The sequence below is a fragment of the Eptesicus fuscus genome, chromosome 11 (assembly GCF_027574615.1).
Source record: "Eptesicus fuscus isolate TK198812 chromosome 11, DD_ASM_mEF_20220401, whole genome shotgun sequence".
NCBI classification, from domain to species: domain Eukaryota; kingdom Metazoa; phylum Chordata; class Mammalia; order Chiroptera; family Vespertilionidae; genus Eptesicus; species Eptesicus fuscus.
This window is the reverse complement of record NC_072483.1, coordinates 66,664,019-66,676,832: the sequence shown is the minus strand read 5'-3', so window position 1 is coordinate 66,676,832 and position 12,814 is coordinate 66,664,019. Positions and strand designations below refer to the sequence as shown.

Genomic DNA, 12,814 nt, shown 5'->3' with positions numbered 1-12,814 from the left:
CTCAATGCTACAAAGTTTCAATGATAGAAGATAAATAAATCCCAACAAAAATGGCGGCCGCCATGGAGCTGGAGAGAGCAGGAGGCCAGGGTTGCCCCCCGGAGATGGAGGAAGCCAAGCTTTCCACCTGTCCTGGCTGGCCCAGGCCTCCGCTTAAGGCTACAAAGTTTCAATTATAGAAGATAAATAAATCCCAGATACCAGGGCCTCCGCTTGGGTCACTGGGGGGGCGTGGCCAGCCTGCAAACCACCACAGGCCCCTCATCCAGGCTGCCCCACAACCCAAGGGAACCCCTACCCTGATCTGGGACACCCTTCAGGGCAAACCAGCCGGCCCCCACCTGTGCACCAGGCCTCTATCCTATCTAATAAAAGAGTAATATGCAGATTGACCATCACTCCAACACACAAGATGGCTGCCCCCATGTGGTCAAAGATCCTGCCCCCATGTGGATACAAGATGGCCAGTAGGGGAGGGTAGTTGAGAGGGACCAGGCCTGCAAAGGAGGGCAGTTGGGGGCGATCAAGGCCAGTAGGGGAGGGCAGTTGGGAGGGACCAGGCATGCAAGGGAGGGCAGTTGGGGGTGATCAAGCCTGCAGGGGAGGGCAGTTAGGGGTGACCAGGCCAGCGGAGGAGGGAAGTTGGGGGTGACCGGGCCTGCAGGGAAGGGCAGTTGGGGGGGACCAGGCCTGCAGGGAGGGCAGTTATGGGTGACCAGGCCTGCAGGGGAGGGCAGTTAGGGGCAAACAGGCTGGCAGGGGAGCAGTTAGGCTTCAATCAGGCTGGCAGGGGAGTGGTTAGGGGATGATCAGGCTGGCAGGCAGAAGTGGTTTGGGGCAATCAGGAAGGCAGACAGGTGAGCAGTTGGGAATCAGCAGTCCTGGATTGTGAGAGGGATGTCCGACTGCCCATTTAGGCCCGATCCTATCAGGATCGGGCCTAAATGGGCAGTCGGACATCCCTCGAGGGGTCCCAGATTGGAGAGGGTGCAGGCTGGGCTGAGGGACACTCCCCGCTCTTCCCCCATGCACGAATTTCGTGCACCAGGCCTCTAGTATATTATAAAAGGCCAGTGGCCATAACGCCGTAATGACCAAACGACTGGTTACCAGGAGGTGCATGGAGCACCTCTCAGGCCCTCCCCAGGCGTCAGTGGAGCATTGCGGGGTGCTGGCAGCATCTGTGGAGCGTCAAGGGGCGCCAGCAGCTTCCACAGAGCGTGCAAGGTGTTGTGGAGTGGTGGACATGGCCCTGATGGCAGGATAGGCCTAGAGGACCCTACATGCGTACGATTTAATTGTGTGCTGGACCTCTAGTATTCAATATTAGCCTTGCTCTTCCCTGATTCACAGTCCTGTCCCATTTAAGGCATTAATGGAGAAACGCAGTAAAAGCCGTACCTCAGTGCATCCACCTCCAGCCTCTGCAGGCTGCGTATGGATGATCAGAATGGTGAACTGAGCTGAGTGTCTGAACTAGCCTCTCTCCAGATTCCATCTCCCCTTTTTTGTGTGCTTATCCCCTTCATTCCCTTCTTATCTCCAGGCTAAAGTTACCCCCACATTTCAGGCAAGAAGGCCAACTGCTCCTGTTGTGAGGGGGCAGCTCTCCTGGCCACTGCGAAGACTTCTTTCTCAAGGGTTTCAGAACACACGATCCTGTCCTAGCCTGAGGCTGCTTTAGCACACCACTTAGGAACCATGGCACCAGGCAGCTCTATTTACCTTACAGTGCACAGGAGTTAAAGCTCTGGGCGGTTTATCCAGTACAGTCCTTTCAGATCTGTCCCCTTTTATCTCGATGAAAGGTTGTGTGTGGTGGTTGGAACTCGGAGGTCTGGGACCCACGGAAAGGAGGCGTCTGGCACACTTTCTGTGGAGGAGCATTTCTGTATTGCAAAATACAGATGTGTTACTAGAAAACAGGGTGGGATGACTCTTGAGTTGTTGCGTTCAGGATGCTGTACCAACCGAAACAACCCAAAGCCCAGTTGTTTTTCATTTTCAGCTCAGTGAGACTGAAAGGAAACAGTTTGCTCTTGATGAGAGTGATGCTGAAATAAAAAGTAGCACACCCATCGACATTAAGGGAGCTCAGTGTTTAATAAGTGTCTTCTAGAAGTGGTATCTGTAGAGAACACCTGCTGTCTGCATTATCACTTTAAGTAAGCGGCGCCCCTGGGGTGAGCGGAGCCCCCTTTTGGCACACTGAGCTGTGACAAAGACAGATCTTAAACCCCGAGTACCTTACCACTGTGTAGAGGGTGCTTTTGGGTGGGACACCTGCAGGTCCAGCGAGGCCCATTCTGAACTTAAGTTTGACACTGTGGCACTTGTCAGCTTATGGTAACATTTCCTACCCCTGGGTGGCCCTAATGATTTGCTAACTCTTAGCAGTTCAGTGTTTTATCTATCACAGACCCATGTGGACAGGGCCCCCTGGTCCGTGGGCAGAGCCAGTTGGTGGAATGCTGGGGTTCGTTGTGTGCTGTGAGGAAGGGGCTGGGCAGTCGTTGAACGGGGCCTGTGATGATGGCTTGTTTGTTACACTTTCGCTCATCACAGTTCTGCAGGCACAGGGCTGGGTGGCCCCACAGAATGCCTTTAAAATCAGTTGCCTTTCTGGCAGGTTACAATCTAGCCGAGAATGATTTCCATAAGCAGTGGCTGAAAAACCCTGCAGCCCCAGACAATGTTTCATCAGCAGTGGGGCTCATCTTATTAGCCCAAGGAGAAAATAACTCACCACCAAACTCTACGGTACTATGACTGGGATGGTTTGAACCCCAAATCAAAATATGCGCCGTCTTTCAGCTGTGTGGGCCTCGTGCTTTGTCCCCCTCGAGCAGCAGCAGTGAGACAGCCCAGACCTTGACACCAGGCCAGGGACGTCTTCAGAGTTAATGAGCAATTAGGACGTTCTTTCCTGTCAATTAACCGGCAGAATAATGAGATCAAATGAGTGCTGTCCTTAAAAATACCCAGGCCTGTGTGTTCTGAAAAGTGGGTCTTTCTCTGCTCTCTACAGTTACATGAATAGACAAGCAATTGCTTGACATGAAAATAAATTAAAACTGCTCCTACAGCAAACAGAAGAGAGAGGTGTACAAACAGGAGGCCATTCACTCTAAACACGGATTTTCCCCCGGTGACTGCCATGACGTCAGGACATCTGCTATAGCCTTAATTGTCTTAAACACTGGTGGACAAAATGTTTAGGCTATGAGCATTCTTTCCTCTATGCATGAATGTATAGTATCTAAGTTTGGGCAATGTGGGAACTGATCCTAAATTTGAGTTAGTGGGTTTCAGGCCATGACCCATTTAAGAGTTTTGGCTTTCCCCTGGATGTGATGAGAAGCTAGTGAAGAGTGTGAACCGAGGAGTGAGGTGAGCAGGGAAAATGGATCAAGGCCCCAGGATGAGGGGATGGCTACTGGAGGAGTTAAATTCATTGTGTCTGCAATACATTTTTCAGTGTGAGGGTCTGAATGTCAAGATAGCTGGGAATCAAGTTGTGAAAGGCCCAGTATGCTGTGTCTAAAGGTTTTTTACTTGACCCTGGGGACAGTGGAAGCTTTGAGAATTTTAAGCAGGGAGCAAGAAGATCAGATGTGGATTTTAAGATCAGATGTGTTGCAGGGGGAGAGATAAAGTTTGAGTCAGCACAACAGGCACTGTTGTAAATGACCTCTGTATGCTTATGTATGTGTGTTTACATGTGTGTACATGAGTGTGTATGTGCATATGTGTTCACTTCCTCCAACAACAACCAATGGGGTGAGTTTTACTATTCACCCATTTCAGAAGAGAGGATGCTAGACCACAGGGCTGCTAACTGATGTCCCATGGCCAGTAAGTGATAGAGCTGAGATGGGAGCGGTCTGGGTTCCAGAGTCTATGGGCTTACCCATTCCATTATTTGGCCTTTTCTATTGTATTTGGCCTTTTCTATTGTAGGGTCATCATCATCATCATTGTTTAATTAATATATAGTTAATAATACTATTTTAGTGTTCTATTATAAATTATTTTAGTAATATACTAACAGTAAACTTTTTTTACATTCATACTCATTCCTATGGAAATGAAATTAGAAATTTTTGTGAATTAGCTTTCTGTAAGATAGTCATAAAGAAATTTCAAGTTGAGTTATTCAAGTAGAGGTTATTAATGTCTTCCCAGTCACCTTTACGCTTCCTGTGGGAATTTCTACTGCAGACTTAATAATGGAGTATTTTCAAGGACCTTAAAGTCCAAGGAGTGTGAAATCTCATCCCTGAGCTTGTCCTAGGATGTACATCATTACACTCCCATTTAGAGCTATTTTTACTATATCACCCCAGTTCATCTTCATGCAAAATACACAATAAAAAAAAATAATCTGAGTTTTTCAAAGAGAGATAATGCCTATATTGACCATTGCTGAAGATTCCACACTACCTTAGAGAGTGGTCAACAGGATCCTTTAGTACCTACTTTCGCTTTGAGGAGTACAGTCATATTATCAGAGAAGTTGCGGATGAGTAGCACAACAAAGCTAGTGGTAATCTTTTAGCTGGCGAAGGGCCTTACCTTCCCTTTGTAAAAAACAGAACACCTGTGAGCTCAATAAAGCAAAGTGCAATAAAACTAGATATGGCTGTATGCAGTGGCAACTAGAGTCGAGGCGAGAAGATACATGTTAACAGGTTTTCATGGGTTCCAGTGATCAACTTGAACTGGCTTGCTTTCTAGTGTGTCTTTATGAACTCCAGTAGATTTTCTGTTACCTTGTATTTTTAACTGAGCTTTCTTGGGAAAGGATCCAGAACATCCTCCAGTTAGATTTTCTTTTTATGGATTGATTGTTTTGATGTTGTAAACTTTTGACGATGAATTTGTAAGGAATTTTGACCAGATGAATCTGTAAGTGTTGCTTGATTTTCAAGACAAAATTGGGGTCATCGACTTCTCATATTTTATTATTTTATGCAGTTTTATAATTTTATGCAGAAATGGATTTTCAGTGGAAATCAGCTCTACTATTGACCACTTGCTGTGTTCAGGAATGTACGATCTTCACATTGGGAGGGACCTTAGCAGATGCTCTTCACTCCTGGCCTCTGTTCCCTGCAGAACCCGTGAGACGGGCCATCTTCACGCTTCAGAAATATGAGTCCGGAAGGACCTTGTAAACTGAAACATAGAACGAGAGTAATTCTGTCTTTTGTGGACTGTTGCCAAGTTGGTACTTCAGGGGATTAAGATTGAAATGGCTTGATTAAATGACCTTGATTTAAAAATTGTTTTATGGTAGTCATTGTACGGTAGTTATCAGAAGAAGTTTAGCTAGCCGGCCAGAACAGCGGCTGCCTAGCAAGGGTTTGATTACTGTGTTTTTAAATATATGTAAACGGAAAAAGAAAAAAAAAATAGGTAGAAGGGCTTAGACCCTGTGCCCGTCAGTGTGCGATGAAGACTTCGTAGCCTTGCTTTCACACCTCACCACGGCAAAGCCCAGTTGGTGTCCAAGCTGGGTCTCCTTCACCAGCGGACAAGGTAACTAGGGGTGTGTGGGACTTTGTGGCTAGAGAACGACACCTTCCCCGTGGGGCTGCAGTGATGGCCACCTGAGGCAGGAGCTGAAAGACACCTGGCACAGAGAAGGCATGTGAATCAGTTCCTCTTCTCGCCTCTTCATTTCCCTTTCTCTCTCCCATGTTTTCTATCTCCACATACCTAGGTCACTGACTAAAATTTTCCTTTTTACATCCATTTTAATCAATTTCAGAGATTTCTCAAAAAAAGAGAATAACAGTATAAATAAATACTTAATCACCAACATTTAGCAATCCCTTTTTATGTACTAGGCATAGCAAGTACATTTCATGCATTTTTTTTTCCGTTTAGTTCCTAACTAAGGCTCACCACCCCCTTTACAAGTTCTGTTGCTATCCCATTTTTGGTATCCCCTTTTCAGATGTGGAAACCAGGCACAGAGTGGCTGAAGGACTTGTCCACTTACCCAGGGTCACATGGAGTTAAAACTGGCATTCCCACTCTGCTTCTTAATCCCCCAGCAGTCTTTCCTCCATCACTTAAGCAGTTCTTAAAACTTACTTTATGGTAGAGATCAGTATAATCAAAAGAGAGACAGAAACTCGTTCCTGCTCACCCCAACCATCTGGCTACTCTTTCCAGTTTTCCAGTAACTTGCAGGATTTTTTTTTCCTTATCCTTTCTCCAGTCCTTCCGAAGTAGTGATGTACTGGGTATTTCTTCCAAAGGCTAACCCAAGACGAATGCCTAAGCAAGGAAGAACAGATAGCAAATTCATTAACCAGGGATCTATTCACAGTCAGCCCGAGGCTCACTGTACAGTCAGTGCTTCTCCATCACTCAGAGTTCCAATAAATGAAAGTCTTTGCCTCTTTTCAAGCATCTTGATATTTACAAGTCTCATGTTTTACCATAGGAAGCAGCTTCAACAAGCATATTCATGTGTTGACAGCTTTAATTAATAGAAGTAATTAATCCTGACAGTGGAACTGTGAAAGGAAGACCCATTCATAAATCCGCTAATTATGTTACTCTGCTTAGAAGCTAATCGCAGTCTAGTCTTTCATCATGTCTGTATGTGAGCAAAAGGCCATCTTCCTGAATTCTTCAGACCTTCACATTTACTGCTGGTAAGGCAACTTTGTCAAAATTAATTTCTCATTGGAACTTAATTTTCCAGAGTGCAGGAACTGGTGAAGAACAAACAGCTTTCTGGAGAGAAATAAAAGAACGGGAAAGCCAGGGGAGGAAGGATGGGGGGGGGAGGGGGGAGAAGTCAGCGTGTCCATATGCTTTCTTACATATCTAAACCTTATACCTTTTTGTGCATTTATTTTTACCCCTTTCTGAAAGCTAAGGTAGTTTTATTTAGGCTATTGGTGGTATGTGCATGGCATAGAAAATGTGAAGCTTGGCCCTCGCCAGTTTGGCTCAGTGGATATAGTGTCAGCCTGCGGACTAAAGGGTTCCAGGTTCTGTTCTGGTCAAGAGCACGTACTTTGGTTGCAGGCTCCTCCCCGGCCCGGGTCCTGATCGGGGCTCGTGCAGGAGGCAACCAGTCGATGTGTTTCTCTCACATCGATGTTTCTCTCTGTCTTTCCCTCTCTCTTCCAATCTCCCTAAAAAAAACAATGAAAAAATATCCTCAGCTGAGGAAGGAAGGAAGGAAGGAAGGAAGGAAGGAAGGAAGGAAGGAAGGAAGGAAGGAAGGAAGGAAGGAAGAAAATGTGAAGCTTGTTTGTTACTTTGATCCCAGTTTGACCCTCTTCTCTCTGATATAAATAGCCCACTTTTTCAGGGGCCTTGGTTCTGTAGCCGAGTCTTTCAATCTTAGCATTATTGACATGTTGGGCTGGGTAATGCCTTGGTGAGGTGGGTGGGGCTGTGCTGTGCACTGTTGGGTGTTGAGTAGCGTCTGTCCTCCACCCACTAGCCACTAGTGCACCCTTCCCTTAGGAGTGACAGCCAGACATCTCCAGACATTGCCAGTCATCCCCTGGGGGACAAAAACCACCCCTGGTTGAGAACCACTGCGCTAGAGAGTAACTTCAGATAAGAAAAGAATCAGGTAAAACATATATAGACACATTAATTCAGCTGTAGCCAAATCAATAAAGAACATCATTTAGAAGTGATTTAGTGGTACAAAATCCAGATTTGTAATGATATGTCTTGAATCACAGTACAGGCAGACCTTGGAGATATTGCAGGTTTGGTTCCAGACTATTGCAGTAAAGCAAGTTCTGATCCTTTTGCTTGGTGGGTCTCACCTTCAATTTGTAAAAAATGCAACACCTGTGAGGTACAATAAAGCGAAGCACAGTAAAGCAAGGGATGCCTATACCTTCTGTTTACCTTTCAGTGTCCCAGCGTCCTTGTTGATGAAGAGTAGAGTAGAGGGAAGGAATTAGTTAACTGGAGAGTAGCTGCATCTAAAACCCCTTTGCTTCTCATGTTGGATGCATGGGCTCTTGGCATTCATTGATTTAATATTAAGGTTTTGACCACTTTTAAGTGACCTTTAAGCTTTGAGTACTCAGCTGCAGGTGTTCTTTGCCCCTTTTTTGAGTTAATTAATTCCTTCCCTTCTTGTCTTTCCTCCCTACCCTGCTTAGACCTCTTGTCTTCTGTTTCAGTTACTATCTTACAAATACTTCCCACGTCCTTGCTGCCCAGCCCTTCCACCTACCTGGAGAAACCTGACTGGGGTGAACCCAGCCACCAGGATTCTCAGACCCTGCATCTGGCAGCTGACCTTGATTAGAGAACCTGGCCCAGCGGAGCAGACTGAGCCCGTCATAAATGCACGTCAACACCTCACCTGCCCTCGACTTTCCTGATGACTTCATTCTAGGTCCTCTCTTCTTCTCCCGAGGCTTTAGTTACTATTTACATTCCAGCACCTTCCAAATTTATCTCCTCATCCCAGATCTCTTTTGAGCTTCTGAAATTATACTTAAACCTACTCAAAGGCATCTCAAATACAGCGTGCACAAAACTGAATTGGTAATACCTTTCCACTCCCCCAACTTGTTCCTCAGCAAGTGTTACCTCCTAGATGTTGTCAATCACCAGGTCCTCTGGATGCTAACTCAAAAAATGTCTCAAACCCTTCCACTTCTCTGCATGCCCAGTAGTCTGAATCACGGCCATCCATGACGACACAGGAGATGAAGATGGAGAGGTACGAGAGCTGGAACACGTAGGGCACCTGTCATTGTGCCAACCTAAAGCTCTCCCGTAGACATTTCCCAGTGCCCCCTGGGGAGGCCTGCTGTACCCATCTCTGGTCTAGAATTAAAAATTATCAAGATACAGAGTAAAAATTTATTCCAATAATGACTTCTCCTAAAACAAGTTGCAGAATTATGGGTCAGAAAAGTGGAAATCTAATAGGTTATCCTGAAAGCCAAAAAGCCATCAGCAGCAGAAAGTTGGAGGCGGGATAAGAGTTTTTAACTTTAGATATTTTATCCGGGCTAATTGATAGAAATTTCTATTCACTCAACAAACCCTTTAGGAGCCCTTCTATGAGCCAGGCGCTGTTTGCTACTGGATCGTGAGAAAACAGCTAGACAGATGTTCGTGTGCTTAGGGTACCGTTAGGATATCCTTAGAAAATACTTATAGTAATTTCATTTATGGAATTCACTGTCAGGGATTTGGAGGCACCTCGCAAACAGGTGGTCCACCTTCTACATCAGGTTCTCAAAGTGATTCCAGACCAGCCTCAGAGCATCATCTGGGAACTTGTTAGAAAAGCAGATTCTCAGACTCCATCACAGACTCACGAAATCAGGAACTCTGAGGTTGGGCCCCGTTCTCAACACACGGAAACATTCTCCTCCGTGTGCAGCGGAATCACCTGCAGGGCCTGTTGAAACCCAGACTGCTGAAATGAGTTGATGTTTGAGGGTACATCTGGGAAGCTGTAAGCACGATAAATGCTCAAGTGTTTTATAGCAATGGCAGCGGTGGTGGCGTCCGTGGGTGCATTTTGTGTGATGAAAAAAAAACACACACAAGAAAGGCCGGGTGGGTAAAACAGTCTGATTGTTGTGGGCTTTGTCTAACATTTGCATCTTTAATTTGGAAAAATGGTAGTATTCTCGTAAAGTCAATTCCAAATGGATGAAAAGGAAATGAAAACGTCCCTGCACTTGCAGCTGTCCTCAGCTGTCACGAAGCGTGCGGTAGCCAAGGGCCTGAGGCGCTCCACATTTCTTACAGAAGCAGTCCTCTGTGTTTGATGCTTGGGGTGTTGGGGGTGAGGGAAGAGTCATTTATCAGATGCTGATTGAATTCGTTCCTAAATAGGAAAGGAGAGTTAAGCCATTTCCAAGAAAACTGTTCCGAGTTTCTTTGGTAAGGGCCGCTGTAGCCAGTTGACTCAGTCACCGAGGGAAGCGCCAGAAAAGGGATGCCGACCTCAGTGCAGTTGACAAACTCCTTTTCTTTTTCCGTTTTCGAGCTGAGCTCTGCTAACCAACTCATGTTGCCAAGCAAGTTTTGCCTCTTCTCTAAAGCCACATGCCTTTTGAAGGAAATTTAATCCGTATGTCCCCGAGTCAGTGATGCCCAAGTCACTAGACCGCTGTTTTGTAAATGTGACTTCATTTTGAAGTCATGGGGAAGTATTTTAGGAGACTTTCATTCTTCACACTGCCAAATTTTTCCTGGTGTGTTGTCTTGTTTTATTTAAACGCCCTGTATATCATCTTAGCATACATCCTGCGGTGAGACGCGAAGGAAATCTTGAAGCCAGAAGGAGGGGGTGGTCTAACCCTTTTGAAGCAGCCAGTTTCTATTTGCAGGAGTTTATAATTTGTCCCTCTTCAACTTTTCATGCTGCATCCTGAGCCCAAGAGGGTGCCTATGAAGAAGAATAGAGAAAAGAGAGAAAGGAGAAAAGTAGGACCAAATCGCCTCCTAGGATATAATTCTGTGCTATGCCATGTGATCCCCTCTTTCCAAACTAAGTTCAGTTTTCCCTTTTACCTAGGAGCATTGCCTGCTGGGAGAATTAAGGTGTTTTGTAAAATGCCCACAAAAGAGAGAAGTAAAATTTAATTTAGGAGCAGTCTACAGCTTCTCATAATTAGGGCAAATAAGATGTCTGCTCAGGACTGAAGCTAATTGAAAAATGGTTTTATTTTTTACTAAAATAGCTTTTATTTTAAATTTCTGCCTCTCTGGGATATCATGGTATGGACCACGTTTTCTCTGTACATGAAGCCTCCTGGTTGATGTGTGTCTGTCCATCGGGAGCGTCTGTTGGCTGCAGAAGGCACCAGAGCAGCCTTGCTTTCAGGGTGAGGTCAGTGTTCGTCGGCTCAGAGCACCGGGTCCTATGTAGGCAGCAGATGTCGCCTCAAACATAGGAAGAGGCATTTACTATCTGGAGGAACAAAGATTTGCTTCTCATCTATTTGAGCCTGTGAAACTCTTTCTCTTTTTTTAAAAAAAAATTTGATCCTCAAAACAGTCCTGAAGACTGTGGTTTCTTGTGTTCGGTTGGTTGGTGTGTTTTTTCATTCGAGTTTACTTTCCCAGTTATTTCAGGTCGTTGTGGATGTTGGGTGTGCCTCTGACTCCACGAGGCTGTCAGTTCCAGGAGAGCAGGCATGTCCTATCCATCCACCGGGGACATGTGAGGACCTGTATGGGCCCTAACCGCCCCCCCCCCCCCCCCCGCCCCCACATCTAAACATATGCAGTCCCATCCTTAGTATGTAAATATATATTAAAGGAAATGAATATATATGTGCCATATATATGATACACCATATATATGAGTTGAGTTAAAAATGGTTGATATAGTACATTTTCTAGACATTTAATGAAACATTTTCCGTTTTATAGTTTCCTTTCCACTTAGGAACAAATTAATTATCTTGGGGTCTCAAACATTTTCAGGGTCTTTGAGAAAGTCATAGCCCCTGAGCACTGTTCCTACAGCAATAAAGCCTCCCGTTTGCTCTCAGTCCTGTGTCCCTCACACCTATCTTGGGAAGAAGGAGATACCAAAGGACTAAATGAGAGGAGAGGAGAGGAGAGGAGAGAGAGAGAGAGAGAGAGAGAGAGAGAGAGAGAAGAGAGAGAGAGAGAGAGAAGGGTTTTCTAAAGGGAAGAGCCATCCTTTTCTTCCTAGGCCTGATTTCTCCTCCAGGAAAGGGGTGCACACTCTTCATATGGAAATGATCTTGGGAGTGTTGCTCCTCCGGGCTCACCTGGAGCCCCGACCTTAGAGGCAGTAACAGACTCCTCTGAATGCCTCCCAGGCAGACCTGGCCAAACTCAAAGCCTGCAGTGCCGCTTGATGGGCTGAGTTTCTGGGTCAGGGCAGGAGTTGGCAATGGTGGGACTTGCCCTCCATCCATGAACATTCCTAGGGATTCAGTCACTCACCAAATATATATTTGCCCTCCGTACTGGGGATACCACAGTGGCCAGGACAGACATCCTTGGAGTCCAGAGGTCTCTCTGTTCCTACTATGGTCAAGATCGTGCTCCTTGGGGCACTTTTCTTGAAGTATGTTTGAAATGGCTTGGGTTTATATTTTTTCATTTTTTTTGGTTGGATTATATGTGTGTGCACGAGTAGCTTTGTATATTCATAAAACTGAATCTTTCTGCTTAGAAAATAAAGTTGGGGGAAGCCTATAGCATAAAACTGGGCATGTAAAACTTCAGTTTCTCCACGGCTATATTATTTTTCTGCATTTCTTTTATAAATTCCCTGCACTTCAAAAATAGAGAGATGCTGAGCCTTTTCTGAGTTTGTTTTGTGCCCTCGGGACTTCAGCCCACGGAGGGACTCACTAACAGTATTTACACACACACACACACACACACACACACACACACACACACATTCCTTAAATGATCTTTTTCTAAATTCATCTCTCATCTAGACCATTTAATTGAATGAATTCCAAAATTCATTCTCCCCAAAGAAAGAACAAGATTCGCCTGGCGTCAGTTTAAGGAAACTGAGATATGGTGTCTTGTGCTGGAGATGTTGGTGCCATGAAGTGGGTGCCGGGGGGGAGATGCCTGGCCTGCTCATCTAAAGAAGTTGGGAAGGCGGTATTTTTATGTTCCCTTTTCCACTCTGCTTCCTCATGCTTTGCCGTTTACCCAGAACTGTACCCACGCTAAGACTGGTATTTGTTTATTTAGAGTAAAGCTCTTTTGCCTTAGGAGTATTTCAGAAAACAGTTCCTAGATGCAATCTCTCAAACTCACTCTCCTTCCCTGCCCAGCTTTCAGC

The 12,814-nt window shown here is 45.5% G+C and overlaps 1 protein-coding gene across 9 annotated transcripts in view; it reads left to right on the top strand.

The window, feature by feature from the left end:
* Positions 1 to 12,814, top strand: part of RHBDD1 (rhomboid domain containing 1) — a 105,706-nt gene that overhangs the window by 74,468 nt on the left and 18,424 nt on the right. Inside the window, exon 8 of one of the 9 annotated variants that reach the window (XR_008557441.1) lies at positions 8,178 to 8,193. The exons of 2 other annotated variants lie outside the window; for them this stretch is intronic. Coding sequence is in view for 6 of the 7 variants with exons in the window: in XM_054723119.1 (XP_054579094.1) it covers positions 4,996 to 5,177 (182 nt within the window). In the remaining variant the exon portion in view is untranslated. 6 more of the 9 variants (XM_054723126.1, XM_054723130.1, XM_054723129.1 and 3 more) reach the window with 6 other exon arrangements.